Here is a 15911-nt window from a genome sequence, read left to right as displayed (position 1 = left end):
TGTCTCTTTCCCTGGCTGAATTGTGACACGCCAACATTCCATATAAGGGCGTGGCTGCGCATTCTTCTGAAGTTCTGGCTGCACTGTGGCTCCCAGCTCCATTCGCTTTAATGGAGGCAGGTTTTTTGGTGAATAACTGTAAAGGGCGGGGTTAAAATTTCCCCTCAAAACATAGCCTATGACACTCTCGGGGTCCATAACTGTGAGTGTGCAAAATTTTGTGGCTGTAGCTGCGACGGTGCAGATGCCAATCCCGGACATACATACATACACACATACATACACACATTCAGCTTTATATATCAGACTAGAAGGTGGCCCGATTCTACGCATCGGGTATTCTAGAATTTACGTATTGTGTAGTTCATGTATGATTTTTGTTATATATATATATAGATGTTGAGTAATCCAGCAAGATAGGAAGGGTGCTGCACCACTGTATGTCACTCAGCGATAACGCATGTGTGCTCGTCGAGGGCTGGGAATTACCGTATCCTGAGCGGGGGTGCTCGTCCAGAAGAAAAGTCCAGGTACCGATGGATGAGTGAAGGAAATGAGGGACCGCACTCCGTACCGCTGTGCAGGAATCTTTAGTTTATTAGACGGTGCAGAGTAAAAAGCAGGAGACGAGCTGTGAGCTGGCTCCCAGGTAGAGGACGACAGCTGTTTCGCCTAACTAATTAGGCTTCCACAGGTCCAAAACACAGGTCCAAAACACACACACACCCACACAAACCGCGCAACACACACACACACACACACACAACGCTACAGACACACAGCGCTCCACAAACAACGCAACACACGCAACACACATACAACACCGCTATCACCCCCCGCCACACCCAGACAACACCCAGAACATGTACAGCGCCCTACACAAACACTTGGTAACTACACACAACAACATCTATATATAGGATGAGTGAAGGAAATGAGGGACCGCACTCCGTACCGCTGTGCAGGAATCTTTAGTTTATTAGACGGTGCAGGGTAAAAAGCAGGAGACGAGCTGTGAGCTGGCTCCCAGGTAGAGGACGACAGCTGTTTCGCCTAACTAATTAGGCTTCCACAGGTCCATTGGAGGGTAAAAAGCAGGAGACGAGCTGTGAGCTGGCTCCCAGGTAGAGGACGACAGCTGTTTCGCCTAACTAATTAGGCTTCCACAGGTCCATTGGATATATATCCGTATATTTATGTATGCCGCGGTGTTTGTGTGTTGGGTGTTGTGTGTGTGTGGCGTTGTCTGTGTGTGTGGGTATCTGTGTATGGCGGTGTTTGTGGTTCCCAGTGTGTGTGTGGTGTGTTGTGTGTGTGTGTTGGGGGGAGGTGTGCACCTCCCATCGTGCTCCATCTCCCATGCTGCGCACCCCCCATCGTGCTCAATCCCCCATGCTGCCCACCCCCCATCGTGCTCCATCCCCTATGCTGCGCATTCCCCATCGTGCTCCATCCCCGATGCTGCGCACCCCCCATCGTGCTCCATTCATCATGCTGCGCACTCCCCATCGTGCTCCATGCCTCATGCTGCGCACTCCCCATCGTGCTCCATCCTCCATGCTGCACACTCCCCATCGTGCTCCATCCCCCATGCTGCGCACTCCCCATCGTGCAACATCCCCCGTGTTGCGCACCCCCCATCGTGCTACATCCCCCATGCTGCGCACTCCCCATCGTGCTCCATCCCCCATGCTATAATAGTTCTCCTATTATACTCAGAGAGGAGTATAATAGGAGGACTATAATAGGAGGAGTAGTCCTGGGGGGAGAGGAGTATAATGCCTGCTCCCTGCACATGTGTACCGGGAGCCGGTGTACGCTGGTAACTATGATACACATCGGGTAACTAAGGGACCTTAGTTACCCGATGTGTATAATGGTTACCAGCGTTCACCGGCTCCGTCACGATCCCAGCATCGCAAGGTTATGTCTGGCGCTGCTGGGATCGTGACGGAGCCGGTGTACACTGGTAACCATTATACACATCGGGTAACTAAGGGACCCGATGCAGGGGGCCGGGGCGAATCCGTGCAGGGGGGCGGGGCCATGGCGAGCCCAGCGGCCAATCAGCTTTGTGTCACCGTAAGGACACAATTTTGGAGCAAGACAGACAGACATACAGAATAAGGCAATTATATATATAGATATTGCAGCGTAACAGATTTTCTCATGGGCATTACCTGGAAGAAACAATTTCTTGCACGATCATTACTGCGTATATCAGCTGAACCCCCAAGGGGACGACATGCCGACAACTCAAAGGCAGAGTAGTATATCGCTGCGCTCATGGTGAAGCCATTAAGTTATAGTGACCATTACTACCTCTTTAGGGCATTCGCAATGATCGTATAATTATCCCTGATAACAACTTAACTATTTACAACTGATGGTAATCTAATTAAAATAGGTTAACATGCTTAACCTCTAAGCTCCTTTTCTTATTTTTACACTTCTGTTTTTTCCTCTGCTTTCAATAGCCATACTTTTTTTTCTCCTCAACATAGTACAAGACACTTGTCATTTTATTTATACATTGTACCAGAAAACGGGAAAAAAATCCAAGTGCAATGAAATAAAGTAAAAAAAAAATCTTCTGATATATGGAAGTTCATTGATTATTAAAAGTGATTTGGCAACATGACTTCCTTAGTATAAGGCTGCTTTCACACTGTTTTTTTAACATGCGTCATGAACATTTTTTTGCTGTAAAAGTGGATCCTGTTTTTACAAAGAAAAACGCATGCAAACGCATGTGTTATTTTGCAGGATCCTGCCACTTGAAGTTTATGGGCGGGCATTGAAGTCATGTGATCGGAAGTGAGGGGAACTGAACGTGATAGACTGGGAGCCGGCATCTGACAGCTGCAGACGCTGGTAACTAAGGTAAACATCGGGTAACTAAGCAAAGTGCTTTGCTTGGTTACCCGATATTTACCTTGGTTACGAGCGTCTGCCGCTCTCAGGCGGGGGAGAGAGAGGGGAGAGAGAGAGGAGAGAGAGGGAGGGGGAGAGAGAGAGACTGATCACGCCAGGCTGGTTTCAGGGCATGCTAAGTAGAGCAAGCAGGATCCTGTCTATCAGCATGCCAGCGTTCACATGCGTTTGCGTGCAGTATAGTCAGGATCCAGTGAAAACAGTATTTGGGCGCAGCTCAAAACTGCTACAAGTAGCGTTTTTGAAAAAAGTTAAAAAACTGCAAGTCGCTGGATCCTCACTATAACGCACGCAAGCGCAGGTGAACGCATGTTGACGCGAGTCCATTGCAAATGCATTGAAATGAAAACGCATTTGCACTGGATCCAATTTTGCGTTAAAAAAACGTTCATGACGCATGTTAAAAAAACGTAGTGTGAAAGCAGCCTAATTTATGTATAATTGTAGATTTTTTTGGGGTGGTTTGAAGGTCAAGTAATTTTTAGGAATGATCGAATACATCAAATATTCGGCAACGCCCATATTCACCGAATAAGTCGCCGCTATTCGACTATTTTCGAATATTCTATGCGCAATGTAAGTCTATGGGAAACCCGAATAGTTGCCGAATAGCAACTATTCGGGCTTCTCATAGACTTACATTGCGTATCGAATATTCGCATAGCGGCGACCTATTCGTCGGATATTTGCGAAGCCGAATATTTGTGATATTCGATCATCCCTAGTAATTTTCATTCTAAATCCAAATTAAAATAATCAAAATTATCTTCTTGTATTAAAAAATCACTATTGTTCCCTAACTACACTAATTGCTTTTCTATTTTTCTTTCACTTCATTATTGGTGCTGCTTCATTTGAGAATGCCAATGCATGCTCAGATATCCACACAAAGTGTCATCAGAGAGCAGAGGCTGCAGTCTCTACTGAAGTCTGTGCCTCCTCCGTGAAACAAAGCATCATAAGTGACGCTTGTTTCAGGGGCTAGGCTAGTTCTTGCATGATGTGCACTGTGCACATTGACTGCGCACTCTCTGTTGCTGGCTCAGATCAATAGTGATGAGCCGACAATTGAGCCGTGTCAGAATACTCGAGGTGCAGAGAGCAGTGACGTCACTTGCAGGAGGCGGTGCTGGTCTCTGCATGCCGGATATTCTGACACTGCTCAGTTGCCGGCTTGTTACTGCTGAACTGAGCCGACAACGGAGAGTGTGGTGTCATTGTGCACATCGCACAGCACACAGGAACTAGTTTAGGCCCTGAAACAAGCATTACTGATAATGCTTCATTTTAGGGAGGAGGCAGAGGCTGTGACAGTGACCACAATCTTTGCCCCCCTGATAACGCTTCCTCTGAGTATCCCAGCATGCATTGGAATGCTATAATAAAGAGACATCAAATAGGAAGTAGGGAAAAAAATAGAACAGCAGTTAGATTGTGTAGTTAGGGAACGGTAGGGAATTTTTAACGCAATTATATTAGAAAAGTTTAGATTTATTTCAAATCTGTTTTATTGATGAAACTGTTGTCAACATACAAACATATCATTTGTGCAATTACAATACATAAACATCATTTTCTCAATGCCGGGATAACATCCAGAAATTGTTACATTACTAAATTTCTTGGAATTCTTCAAATTATCTTTGTGCTATTACCATACAACCACTTGTAAATTATAGGTCAGAATTTTACTTCTTTTGACTTCCCGTATCCTAATATACTCATTCTCCTTGTATGTCTATTGTCTTATGAATTATTGATAAATCTTTTCATATAAAAAATGAAACTAGAAAAATGCAGATTAATGTTCAGAAAAGAAAGAAAGAAGAGGAAAGATATAAGCATAAAGAAGAGGAAATTAGAGAAAAGGGGGGAGGGGGGGAAAGCAAGAAGAGAAAAGAAAAAAGGGGGGGGAAGGAATGAGACTCCCCACCGTTTCTCAGCTCAAAAAGCTCGCCAAACTCTCCACAAACTCTGGGGACTCCATGAACATAATCCATGGTCTCCAAACTGTAGTAAATTTTTCTGTGTTCCCATTTAGTTCTGCTGTCAGCTCCTCAATTCTCTGGAGGTTTGTCATCTCCTCCAACCAATCCAGCACCGTAGGGCATCTAGTCTGTTTCCAAAATCGTGGGATAATCATACGGGCAGCCGCCAGGCAAAATCGCAACATGTCCCTTTTTTGTGTTTTAATAGCTCCTGGGAGCATAGAAAGAAGGGCAACCTGGGGGGATTTTTCTATTTCACCTCCGCTCATCTTTTTGTACAGGTAGAACACTGAGTCCCAAAAGGGTTGCAGCTTAGTACAGCTCCACCATATGTGTAGCATTGTACCTGTGTCTGTGCCACACCTCCAGCACACATCAGACACAGAGGGAAATATAGCATGTAATTTAGTCGGGTAATGGTACCACCTTGTGAGAATTTTATAACTTTTCTCTTGAGCGGCGCACGCCAAGGAAAGCTTGTGGGTCCACAGGTACACTCTGCTCCAATCGTCCTCTGGAATATCCTCTCCCAGTTCCTCTCCCCACCTACAGACAAAGTGAGGTTTATCCACCCTATTTCTCTGGTTCAGCATTTTATAGATGAGTGAGATGCCATGTCCAGGTGATGACCCCTGTAAAAATATTTTCTCAAAAGGAGTAGGGGGTGTCCTCATCCTTCTCTCCCTGTCCTGGTACGAGAGGAAAGATTTCAACTGCATATATTCCATCCAGGAAATCTCTCTCCCTGTGGCCTGCATGGAAGTATAAGTTGGTAGGGTGTGTCCCTGGAGCACGTGACAAAAACGGGTATCATCCGCCCGAGTAAATCCCCCGAATCTATGGGAGTGGAGTCCTGGGGGGAACTTCTTATTACCGAATACGGGGGTAAGTGGGCCCTGCTCCTGAGAGAGAGATCCCTTTTTTATCTCTCCATCCCACATCCCCATCGCTGTCCGCGTGAACTCCATTCCTTTCGCTATCTGGATCCTACTTTCTTTCTCTAACCATGGAAGTAAATGTAAGGGAGTTCCCAGTACATCCTGTTCAATCACCACCCATTGTTTCGAATTACCATGAAAATGCCAGTCCAGTAATCTCGTTAGGATAGCTGCCTTGTAATATAACTGAAAATTTGGGAGCCCCGCCCCCCCGTCACTTTTGTGTCTGGTCAGAGTTTTAATTCCTGTTCGGGGTCTCCTGTTCCCCCAGACAAACCCAGACAAGGCTGTCCGGATCTTGGAGAAGTAACTTAGCGGTAGCTGTATGGGTATTGTCTGAAACAGGAACAGGAACCTCGGTAACACATCCATTTTTATCGCGTTTATACGCCCAAACCACGTCAATCTCTTCTTGTCATATTTCTTTAAGTCCCTGATTGTCCTTTCTAATAAGGGGAAAAAATTGTGATGTACAATTTTTGCTGGATCCCTAGGTACCATAACTCCCAGATATTTTAAAACTGACGGTTGCCACTTAAAAGGGAAGTTTTGTGATACTCTCGCAAGGTCTTCTGCCGATAAAGTCACGTTCATGGCCTCTGATTTGGAAAAATTTACTTTGAAGTTGCTTAAGTTGCCAAACTGTTCGAACTCCTTAAGCAAGGACGGGAAGGATATGTGTGGTTGGGAAATGAACATGAGAAGGTCATCCGCGAATAGAGCCAGCTTACGGCTCTCCCCCCCCGCCTCTATCCCGTGGATGCTTGTGTTGTTTCTCAGGGCGACCGCAAGGTGCTCCATGACTATGACGTATAAGAGGGGCGACAGTGGACATCCCTGTCTCGTTCCATTGTGGACCAGAAAGGATGATGATAGAAACCCATTTGTCCTGACTTTTGCTGAGGGTCTCGTATACAGGGACGCAATTCTACCCAAAAATTTCTGACCCAAACCCACCTGTCTCAAGGCTGCCATCATAAAGCTCCAACTGACCCGGTCGAAGGCCTTCTCCGCGTCCACTGAAAGTAAACACATGGGGAGAGACTGAGCCCTCGACCGAGCCATCAGGAGGAACAATTTGTTGGTGTTGTCCCGTGCCTCCCGGCCTTTTACAAATCCCACCTGGTCTGTATGTATTATCCCAGGCAGGGACAGGGCAAGTCTGTTGGCAAGTGCTTTAGAGAAAAATTTCAAATCTAAATTAATCAGTGAGATGGGTCTGTAATTTGTAACCAGCAAGTGGTCCTTTCCCGGTTTGGGGATAACACATATGTGTGCTTCAAGAGACTGTGCTACCCACTGGGAGTTTTCAGATATGGAGTTAAATACTTTGGTCATGAATGGGGATAACTGAGTCTGAAAAATTTTATAGAACTTAGGGGTAAACCCGTCCGGACCTGGGCTTTTGCCTGAAGGAGAATCCCTGATAATAGATGCCACTTCTGTCTCTGTAAAGTCTGCTTCTAGGTTTTCAACCTCAGTATTGGGTATAGTCGGCAGGGCTGTTTTAAGTATGTAATCATTTATTTTAGTCTCCAAAGCTTCTTGTGGCATATCCCCAAATTTGCCCCTTATGTTGTAAAGGTCACTATAATATTTTTGAAACTGCTCCGCTATGTGGATTGGGTTCTGAGTCAAAAGGCCGTCCGATTTTTTGATCGTAGGGATGTGACTGGGGTCCCCCCTCGGATGTAATAACCTAGCTAGTGGTCTGCCACATTTGTCCGCATATTCATACATAAATCTTTTTAGTCTATTCCTGTGGCGCTCGTATTGTCGGTCCAGAATGGATTTAAGTTCCTCTCTGTTTTTAACTAGCTCTGTCAGTGTCACCGGGGATAATGTCTGCTTATGGATCTTCTCTAGGTCTGAAATATTCTGAAGTAGAGACAGAATAGTTTGGGCTCTCTCCCTCTTAATCCTAGCCCCATGTTTGATCAGAATCCCTCTCAACACACACTTTAGTGTCTCCCATTGAACAGGTAGGGTAGTAGTGTCTCCTGAGTGTATCTCCAAGAATTCATCTATTGTGTTCTGCAGGTCTTTCAAGCATCCCTGGTCCCTCAGCAGACTATCATTCAACCGCCAAGACCACGGCCTCCCAGGCCCATCCGGCATAGTGAGGCTCAAAAATATGGGGGCATGATCTGACCAAGAGATACTGCCTATAGAGGCCTGTATCTGCCATGTCAGGGCCTTCTGACTTACAAGGAATAGGTCTATGCGGCTGTATGAAGAGTGAGCCGGGGAAAAATATGTGTAGTCACGGTCTACTGGGTGTAGTGTTCTCCATGCATCCACTAATCTGAGTTCCTGTATACAACGTTTAACCTTCGTTAGTTTCCTTATTGAGAGAAAGTTATGTCCCGACGTTGTGTCTACCTTAGGGTCCAAAGTGAAGTTTAAATCACCGCCCACGATCACGGTCCCTTCTGCGAATTCATCCAGTGATGACAGGAGAGAGGAGCAGGTCGTCGCCGGATCTCTATTCGGTAGATACCAATTGACAATGGTAAAGATGGATGAGTTAACATTAATTTTCAGGAATATAAATCTTCCCTCCGTGTCCACCCGTGTATCTAGAACTGTGTGCACTAGGGACTTATGGATGCCTATGGACACTCCCTTGGATTTTGACTCTGGGTTGGAACTGTGGACCCAGTTAGTGTAATATCTGTCTCTAAAGATGGGGAGGTGGCCCGTTTTAAAATGTGTTTCTTGGATCAATAGTATATGGACTCTTTTTTTGTGCATGTCAAAAAATATCTGGGAGCGTTTTTGCGGGACATTAAGTCCCCTCACATTTAGTGAACCCCAATTAATCTGCGTCATTTCAATGCGGAGGAACGGTGGGGACTCTAGGGATAGGTTCGGGGATTAGGGAGAGAGAGAGAGAGATGTGCAGGCAAGTAGGATAGGAAGAGCAGGGAAAAAGAAGAGGAAATAAAAGAGAAGAGGTAAGAAGGTCGAGAATACAAAAGAAACTACCAACAAAGCAGTAGAAACCAAAGGCAAGGAGGTCAGAGTGCCTCCCGCCTGCAAGGTTACAGCAAGACCCTAACGTCGGGTCTAAAAAGACTAAAAGTAACTGTATAGGTATAAGAGAATACCAAACTGTCTAACCTAGGGATGGTGAGACTACGCCACTCCTTTATGGCGTGTTATCCCAATCAGGGAGGGAACTTTCTACAAAGGAGCCCCCTGCCCCGGACTAACAATAAGCAATTATTCAACTTAGTTTGTCAGCCAGAGCCCTATATAATGTGAGGACACAAGGTCTAGAGAGAATATTGTGCTATACACCGTCAGGGGGTGCCCCCCCGCCCCCTCTTCCAGGAAGGCGGGAGGGAACCCCCCCCCCCTCATAATCAGAAAGACTTAATCCCCCTGGCAAAAAAATATAGCAAAACTGGGAGGTACATTCTATTGAGAAACAACCCAATGAATTTTTGTTTATGAACCAATAACTCCTTAAACATCAGACTGGTCTTCCTCTTCGAGGGCCACGCATCCGATCACCATCTGGGGCAGCACCCCATACCCCCATTGGAAACACCGGCCATTCCTCTATAGGCACCAATGGAATGTCCAGGGCTGCAGCAAACGATGGCATATCAGTCGGGTTCCTAAGAACATGCATTCTTCCCGCGTGTCGGACCTGCAGGCGGAAGGGAAATCCCCAGCTGTATTGAAACTCATACGAACGGAGCATGTCCAGGAGAGGTTTCAGTGCTCTCCTTCTTTGTAAAGTGAAACGGGATAAGTCCTGCAGAATCTGGACTTGGCTCCCCTCGTATGCTGGTGAAACTCCACTGCGCAGCTTAAACAGGATGGCCTCTTTAAGGACATAACGGTGGACCCTGCAAATCACATCTCGTGGTCTGTCATTCTGTGTAGGTCTAGGGCCAAGCGCTCTATGCACTCTGTCTAGCTCCAGGGGTTGGCTTGATGGTTCACCCAGGATCTCATTAAACATCACTTGGAGGGCTCTCTGGAGATCCTTAGGTTCAACAGACTCTGGTAAACCCCGGACCCTTAAATTGTTTCTCCGGCCCCTGTTTTCAGCATCGTCCATTGCTTCCACCATATATTGTATTTGGCAGGAGTGTTGATCCAAAATGGCCCCTTGTGCCTGAGTGGTGTCTTCTATATTCTGTATTTTAGCTGCCTGTATTTGGTTCTGAGTGTCCACTCTTTCCACCTCCCCCCTCAGGGCTGACAGCTCTGTGCGGTATGCCTGTTCCAGCCTTGCTATATATGTCTCCATATCTTCTCTGGTGGGCATAGAAGAGATGTGTGCCCGGATTTCATTAAGTTCTGTCAGCACTCCTGGTTCATGTGATCTTATTGTACTTGTGGCAGACTCTAACTCTGCTTGCATTTCCATATCATACACACTTTGACTCAGGCTGTGTCTCACTGAAGATAGGAGATTTCCACTAGCAGGGCCCTGTTCCCCATTTGCAGCATTAACAGCCTCTGCTTGAGATTTATTATTGTCCTCCTTCTGTGACAGGGGTAAGGGCACCTCTCCCCCCTCCTGAGGCCTCCCCACTGCAGGTCTGCAATCAGCAATGGTGGGGGTTGTACCCATGCTCCCTGCTCCAGGGCTCCCCTGTACCTGGACACGCTGGCTGTCTGGGGTTATCAGCTGCCTCTCCTCCACTGCCCGGGTGGTTTCCTCCCTCTGTCTCTGCTGCTGCTGGGGCTTCCCCTGCCTCTCCATCTTGGGAGATGTCTGCAGTGCTGTCCTCTGCTTCGGCCCGGTAAGGAAGCCTCTAATTCCCTTCTCCTCTGTCCGTGACGCTCCTCTGCTGGGCCCCTGGGAGCTCTCCCTTCTCCTGCGCTGCATATCCTTTTCTTCCAGGCTCTTGGGCTGGTTTAATTGTCAGTAATGTAGTCCGGTGGCAGGAGCTGAGACAAACACGTCCTCACTCCTCCATAGCCAGGACACGCCCCCCCGAAAAGTTTAGATTTATGGCATTAAATAGATAAGAATTTAGAGTGAAAATTACTTTGCCTTTAAATAGGGAAAAATAATTCAGATATTTAAAGAAAAAGCGTATTCTCCTTCTAAAAGTTAGACATTCTTTAAATGTATATATTCTATGTCCATATTAGCACTTTTTTTTTTAAGGTTGTATAGACTTTCATGCACCTAATATATAATAATTTTTTGCCGCTACTCCCATATACGACTAGGATGAGACTTTATTCTATAGCACTTTTATTAAATTAGATTTTTTAAAATTTTCTATTGTTCTCAAACTCTACTTTTTCAGTTCTTTGAAGGTAAAGAACTGCGTCTGAAGCAGGAATATTTCGTTGTGGCCGCTACCCTTCAAGACATAATCAGACGCTTTAAATCCTCTAAATTCGGGTGCCGCGATGCTGTCCGCACGTCCTTTGAAGCATTTCCCGACAAGGTAAACTTCTCTACTCCTATGTTTGTCTTGTCAATTATAACCAAATGATTTTCCACTGATGTACTTATTTTTTTCATTTTTAGGTGGCTATTCAACTCAATGACACCCATCCATCTCTGGCCATCCCTGAACTTATGAGATTGTTTGTGGATGTTGAAAAGCTAGAATGGGATAAGGTAATGAAATTTTGGTCCTGATTCATTATTTACCTTTTTTAATTCTTTTATTGTCTGGTATTCACCACCACTGGCCCTTTTGATTAATGGACTTTGGGCAGAAGAAAAAAATGCTGTTTATTCTCGTTTACCATTTTTTTTTTATGACTTTTAGTGCAAAAAGTGACAAGTTCCGCTAAAATAAAGCAAAATTGCACAGAAAAATCAAGATTTACAGAAAATCACTCCAAAAAAGAGGGGGAAAATAGAGTACAATGGAGTGCAAAAATAAAAATTAACTTTTTAAAAAGTTGTAACTGATGAATCACCCAAAATAGAAACCCTAAACCTCGCCCACAACAATGAACATAAAAAAATGGTAAAGACCTTTAAAATGAACTTTAAAAAGGTGCAAATTAGAAGAAGAATAAAGGCGGCGTTACACGCTAAGATATATCTAACGATATGTCGTCGGGGTCACGGAATTTGTGACGCACATCAGGCATCGTTAGAGATATCGTAACGTGTGACAGCTACGAGCGACTTTTAACGAGCAAAAATACTCACCTTATCGTTGCTCATTGACACGTCGTTCATTTTCATAATATCGGTCACATTCTTGGATGCAGATTGTTCGTCGTTCCTGAGGCAGCACACATCGCTCCGTGTGACACCCCGGGAATGACGAACAACAGCTTACCTGCGTCCCGCCGGCAACGAGGAAGGAAGGAGGTGGGCGGGATGTTCCGGCCGCTCATCTCCGCCCCTCCGCTTCTAATGGGCGGGTTGATGAATTGCCCGTGATGCACAAACGACGGGGGCGAGTGCGATCGCTCATGCGATTACACGATATATCGTATCGTGTAACGCCGCCTTAAGATGTAAATGAAAACACCAAAAAGCAAAAACAAAAAAATGGGTTGGTATACCTGTTGGTATAAGTGCAACGTGTAGGTACACATTCAGGCCTAAGACAAATGAAAATCGGAGCGGGTGGAATGTGATAAAAAAAAAATCGCATTCCACTCGGACCGATATTAACCTATGTCCCAGCACACATGAGCGATTATTTTCTCAGCCCTAATCGGACCGAGAAAACAGTCGCAGCATGCTGCGGGTGCAATGTGGGTCTGTTTCTCTTGCACCCATTCAAGTCTATGGGGCGAGAGAAACATCACACTGCACTTGCAGTACACCGGTGTACTGCGACTGCAGAGCGAGAATGGCAAAAGCCAGTAACGGATGAGAGAGGGAGAGAAATACCTCCCCTCCTCACAGCCGGCCCTCCCCTCCGAAGCACCGGCTCGCCCCTCCTCAATGCCAGCCCGCACCCCTGCAGCTGTGGTCCGATGGCAAGATCGGACCTCAGTCGCAGTGACACTCGCATGACACTCGGCTCCCGCTGTGCTGCCAGCATGATCCGAGTGTCATGCTAGGATCGCAGTAGTCCCTGTGTGGCCCCAGCCTCACACTGTGGCTATTGGTAGGATTTGAACCCAGAACCCCAGCGCTGCAAAACAATAGTGCTAACCACTGAGCCACTGTTCTGTTATTAATAGAAATCATTAGTTTAATTTTTTTTTTTTTTTTTTAAGGTCTTTGCTTTTTGCATCCTCTGAGAAAAATTGCTTAGAAGAAATGGTGCTTAATCCCTGTTCCTTGCCGTGGAGCAGGATGCTCATGCTCTTTCCCCTTTTGTAGACTAGTGTTTGCATTGTTAAAGAGCCACAGTTGTTTTAATTTGTAGTTCATAAATCAATAGTAGACATAAAAATTAGAAAAAAAAAATAGATTTTCTTGTATTTTTCCCTTTTTTATTTTCTTATTTTCTAAAAAATGAAATCTGCAATAAAAGAATTCACATACTAGATTTCAATATAAAAAAGATCAGTACACACACGGAAAAAAATCCGTAAATTGTCGATGAGATTTGTAAATATAATTTTCTTAGCGGAGATTGTATTATATTGTGGATTTTCTGCATCCACATATAAAATATGCACCGAATCTATACTGTGTACATTTGCATTCAAATATTCTGCCATAGGTAACTATTAATGCTCTTGTGACACTTTTCTTCTCTTGTGTACTTTAGGCCTGGGATTTGACTGTCCGGACATGTGCTTACACCAACCACACAGTGTTACCCGAGGCTTTAGAGCGCTGGCCGGTCCATCTTCTGCAGAACCTGCTCCCAAGACACTTGGATATCATCTATGAAATTAATCAGAGACACCTCAATGTACGGTCTTATTTGAACAACATATTTTGCATACAACCATATACAGTTCCTAGAAATAGTATTCATACTGTTTGAACCTTTTCACATTTTGTCATCTTACACCCACAAACGTAAATGTATTTTGTTGTGATGTTATGTGATATACCAGCACAAAGTAGGAAATATTTGTGAACTGTAAAGGAAATGATACATGGTTTTCCAAAGATTTTAAACATATCTGGAAATTGTGATGTGCATTTGTATTCAGCCCCCCAAGAGTCAAGGACAACCTTTAGCTGCAATTACTGTTGCAAGTCTTTTGGGGTCGGATTTTCCAGCTTTTCACATCTAGAAGCTGAAAATGTTGCCCATTCTTCTTTGCACACTAGCTGTAATTCAGTGGAAAGTCTTGTCACACAGTCTCAATGGGATTTCAGTCTGGACTGTGACTGGACCATTCACACACACAAATGTGCTGTGATCTAAACCCTCCATTAGACCACTGGCAAGATGTTTAGACTCATTGTTCTGCTGGAAGGTGAATCCATGCCCCAGTCTCAAGTCTTTTGCAGTCTCTAACAGGGTTTCCCATTAAATTGACCTGAATTTAGCTCTATCCATCTTCCCATCTATTCTGACCAGCTTCCCCACCCCTGCTTAAAAAAAGCCTCCATACAGCATGATGCTGCTACCACCATGTGTGACGGTGGGGATGGTGTTTTCAGGGTGAAGTGCGGTGTTAGTTTTCCGCCACAAAATGTGCTTTACTTTGATCTCAGCTGACCAGAACAACTTCTTCCACATGCTTGATGTGGCTTCTTGCTTTCAAAAATGTCTTTCTTCTTGCCACTTTGCCATAAATTTCCAAATTTGTGGATTATATAGATAATAGTTTTCCTGTGGACAGATTCTCCCCCCTGAGTTGTAATCTCTGCAGGTCCTCCAGTGACCATGGGTCTCTTGGCTGCTTTGCTTATTAGTGATCTCCTTCCTTCGATGTCAGTTTCAGTGGACGGCCAATATCTTGGTAAGTTTGCAGGTGTGTGGTACTCCTTCCATTTCTGGATGATGGATTGAACAGTGCTCTATGAGATGTTTAAAGCTTGGCCTCATTTTTTTTCTTTATAACCTAAACATGATTTACTTTTCTCCACAACTCTATCCCTGACTTGTCTCATGTGTTCCTTGGATTTCATGATGCTGTTTGATACCTAATGTTCTCAAACCTCTGAGGCCTTCACAGAACAGCTGCAGTTATACAGAGAATAAATTACACACAGGTGTAATTACTAATTAGTTGACTTCTGGAGGCAATTGCTTAGTCAGGATTTTATTTACGGTGAGCTGAATAAAAATGCCAATCACAATTTTTAGATTTCTATTTAGAAAGCCATGTATCATTTCCTTTTCATTTTACAAATACTTTCTACTTAATGTTGGTATATCATATAAAATGGCAATAAAACACATGTAAGTTTGTGGGTGTAACTTTAAAAATGTGGGAAAGTTCACTGGGTACAAATACTTGTTCAAGTCATTGTATATACTGTGGGGTTGTCCCGTGAAAAAAGTAATCACTTATCTGCAGGAAAGAGTAATAATTTATTAATCGGTCGAGGTCAACTGCTGGGATTTCACCGATCGGCAGGACAATTAATTTTTATCTGTGACTGGACAGTTTGTCACAGATCAACCGGGGCTGGTTGGCCGATCTGCTCCATTAATTTCATATAAGGTTTCAAGGAAAAGCCGAGCGCAAAGACATAGCTGGAGTGGCGGTCGACCATGCACATTGTAATGGATAAAAGTGCCCCATTTGACGATTGTTCCCAACAGTTGGACCCCCACAATTATTACCACTTACTCTGTTTTTATCTGACCACCACTTTTAGTAGTGTCCCCATCTCTTTCCCACATGTTTTTATTTCTCACTTCGACATTTTCTCACCTGTTTATTCTCCTGCTGTCATTTTTCCACCTAACACTTCTCCTGTCCCTCCATGCAGCGAGTCTCTTCTTTGTTTCCTGGAGACGTAGACCGCATGCGCAGAATGTCTCTTGTTGAAGAGGGCTCGGTAAAGCGTATTAACATGGCTCATTTGTGCATTGTGGGTTCGCACGCAGTAAATGGCGTCGCTCAGATTCACTCTGATATTATAAAAGACACAGTGTGAGTATGTGTGCCCAGCGAAGGACACAATTCCTCTTTAATCTACTTCTTCATTTTCATTTAACTATTTTATGATTTC

The 15911-nt window shown here is 44.7% G+C and overlaps 1 protein-coding gene across 1 annotated transcript in view; it reads left to right on the top strand.

The window, feature by feature from the left end:
• Window positions 1-15911, top strand: part of PYGM (glycogen phosphorylase, muscle associated) — a 60137-nt gene that overhangs the window by 26252 nt on the left and 17974 nt on the right. The window contains exons 8-11 of the mRNA XM_075326142.1: window positions 11143-11286; window positions 11370-11462; window positions 13537-13683; window positions 15669-15832. Coding sequence (XP_075182257.1) covers window positions 11143-11286; window positions 11370-11462; window positions 13537-13683; window positions 15669-15832 — 548 coding nt within the window. The remainder of the gene's footprint in view (window positions 1-11142; window positions 11287-11369; window positions 11463-13536; window positions 13684-15668; window positions 15833-15911) is intronic.

Source organism: Anomaloglossus baeobatrachus, chromosome 10 (genome assembly GCF_048569485.1).
Source record: "Anomaloglossus baeobatrachus isolate aAnoBae1 chromosome 10, aAnoBae1.hap1, whole genome shotgun sequence".
Classification (NCBI taxonomy): Eukaryota; Metazoa; Chordata; class Amphibia; order Anura; family Aromobatidae; genus Anomaloglossus; species Anomaloglossus baeobatrachus.
This window is presented reverse-complemented; position numbering and strand designations above follow the sequence as displayed.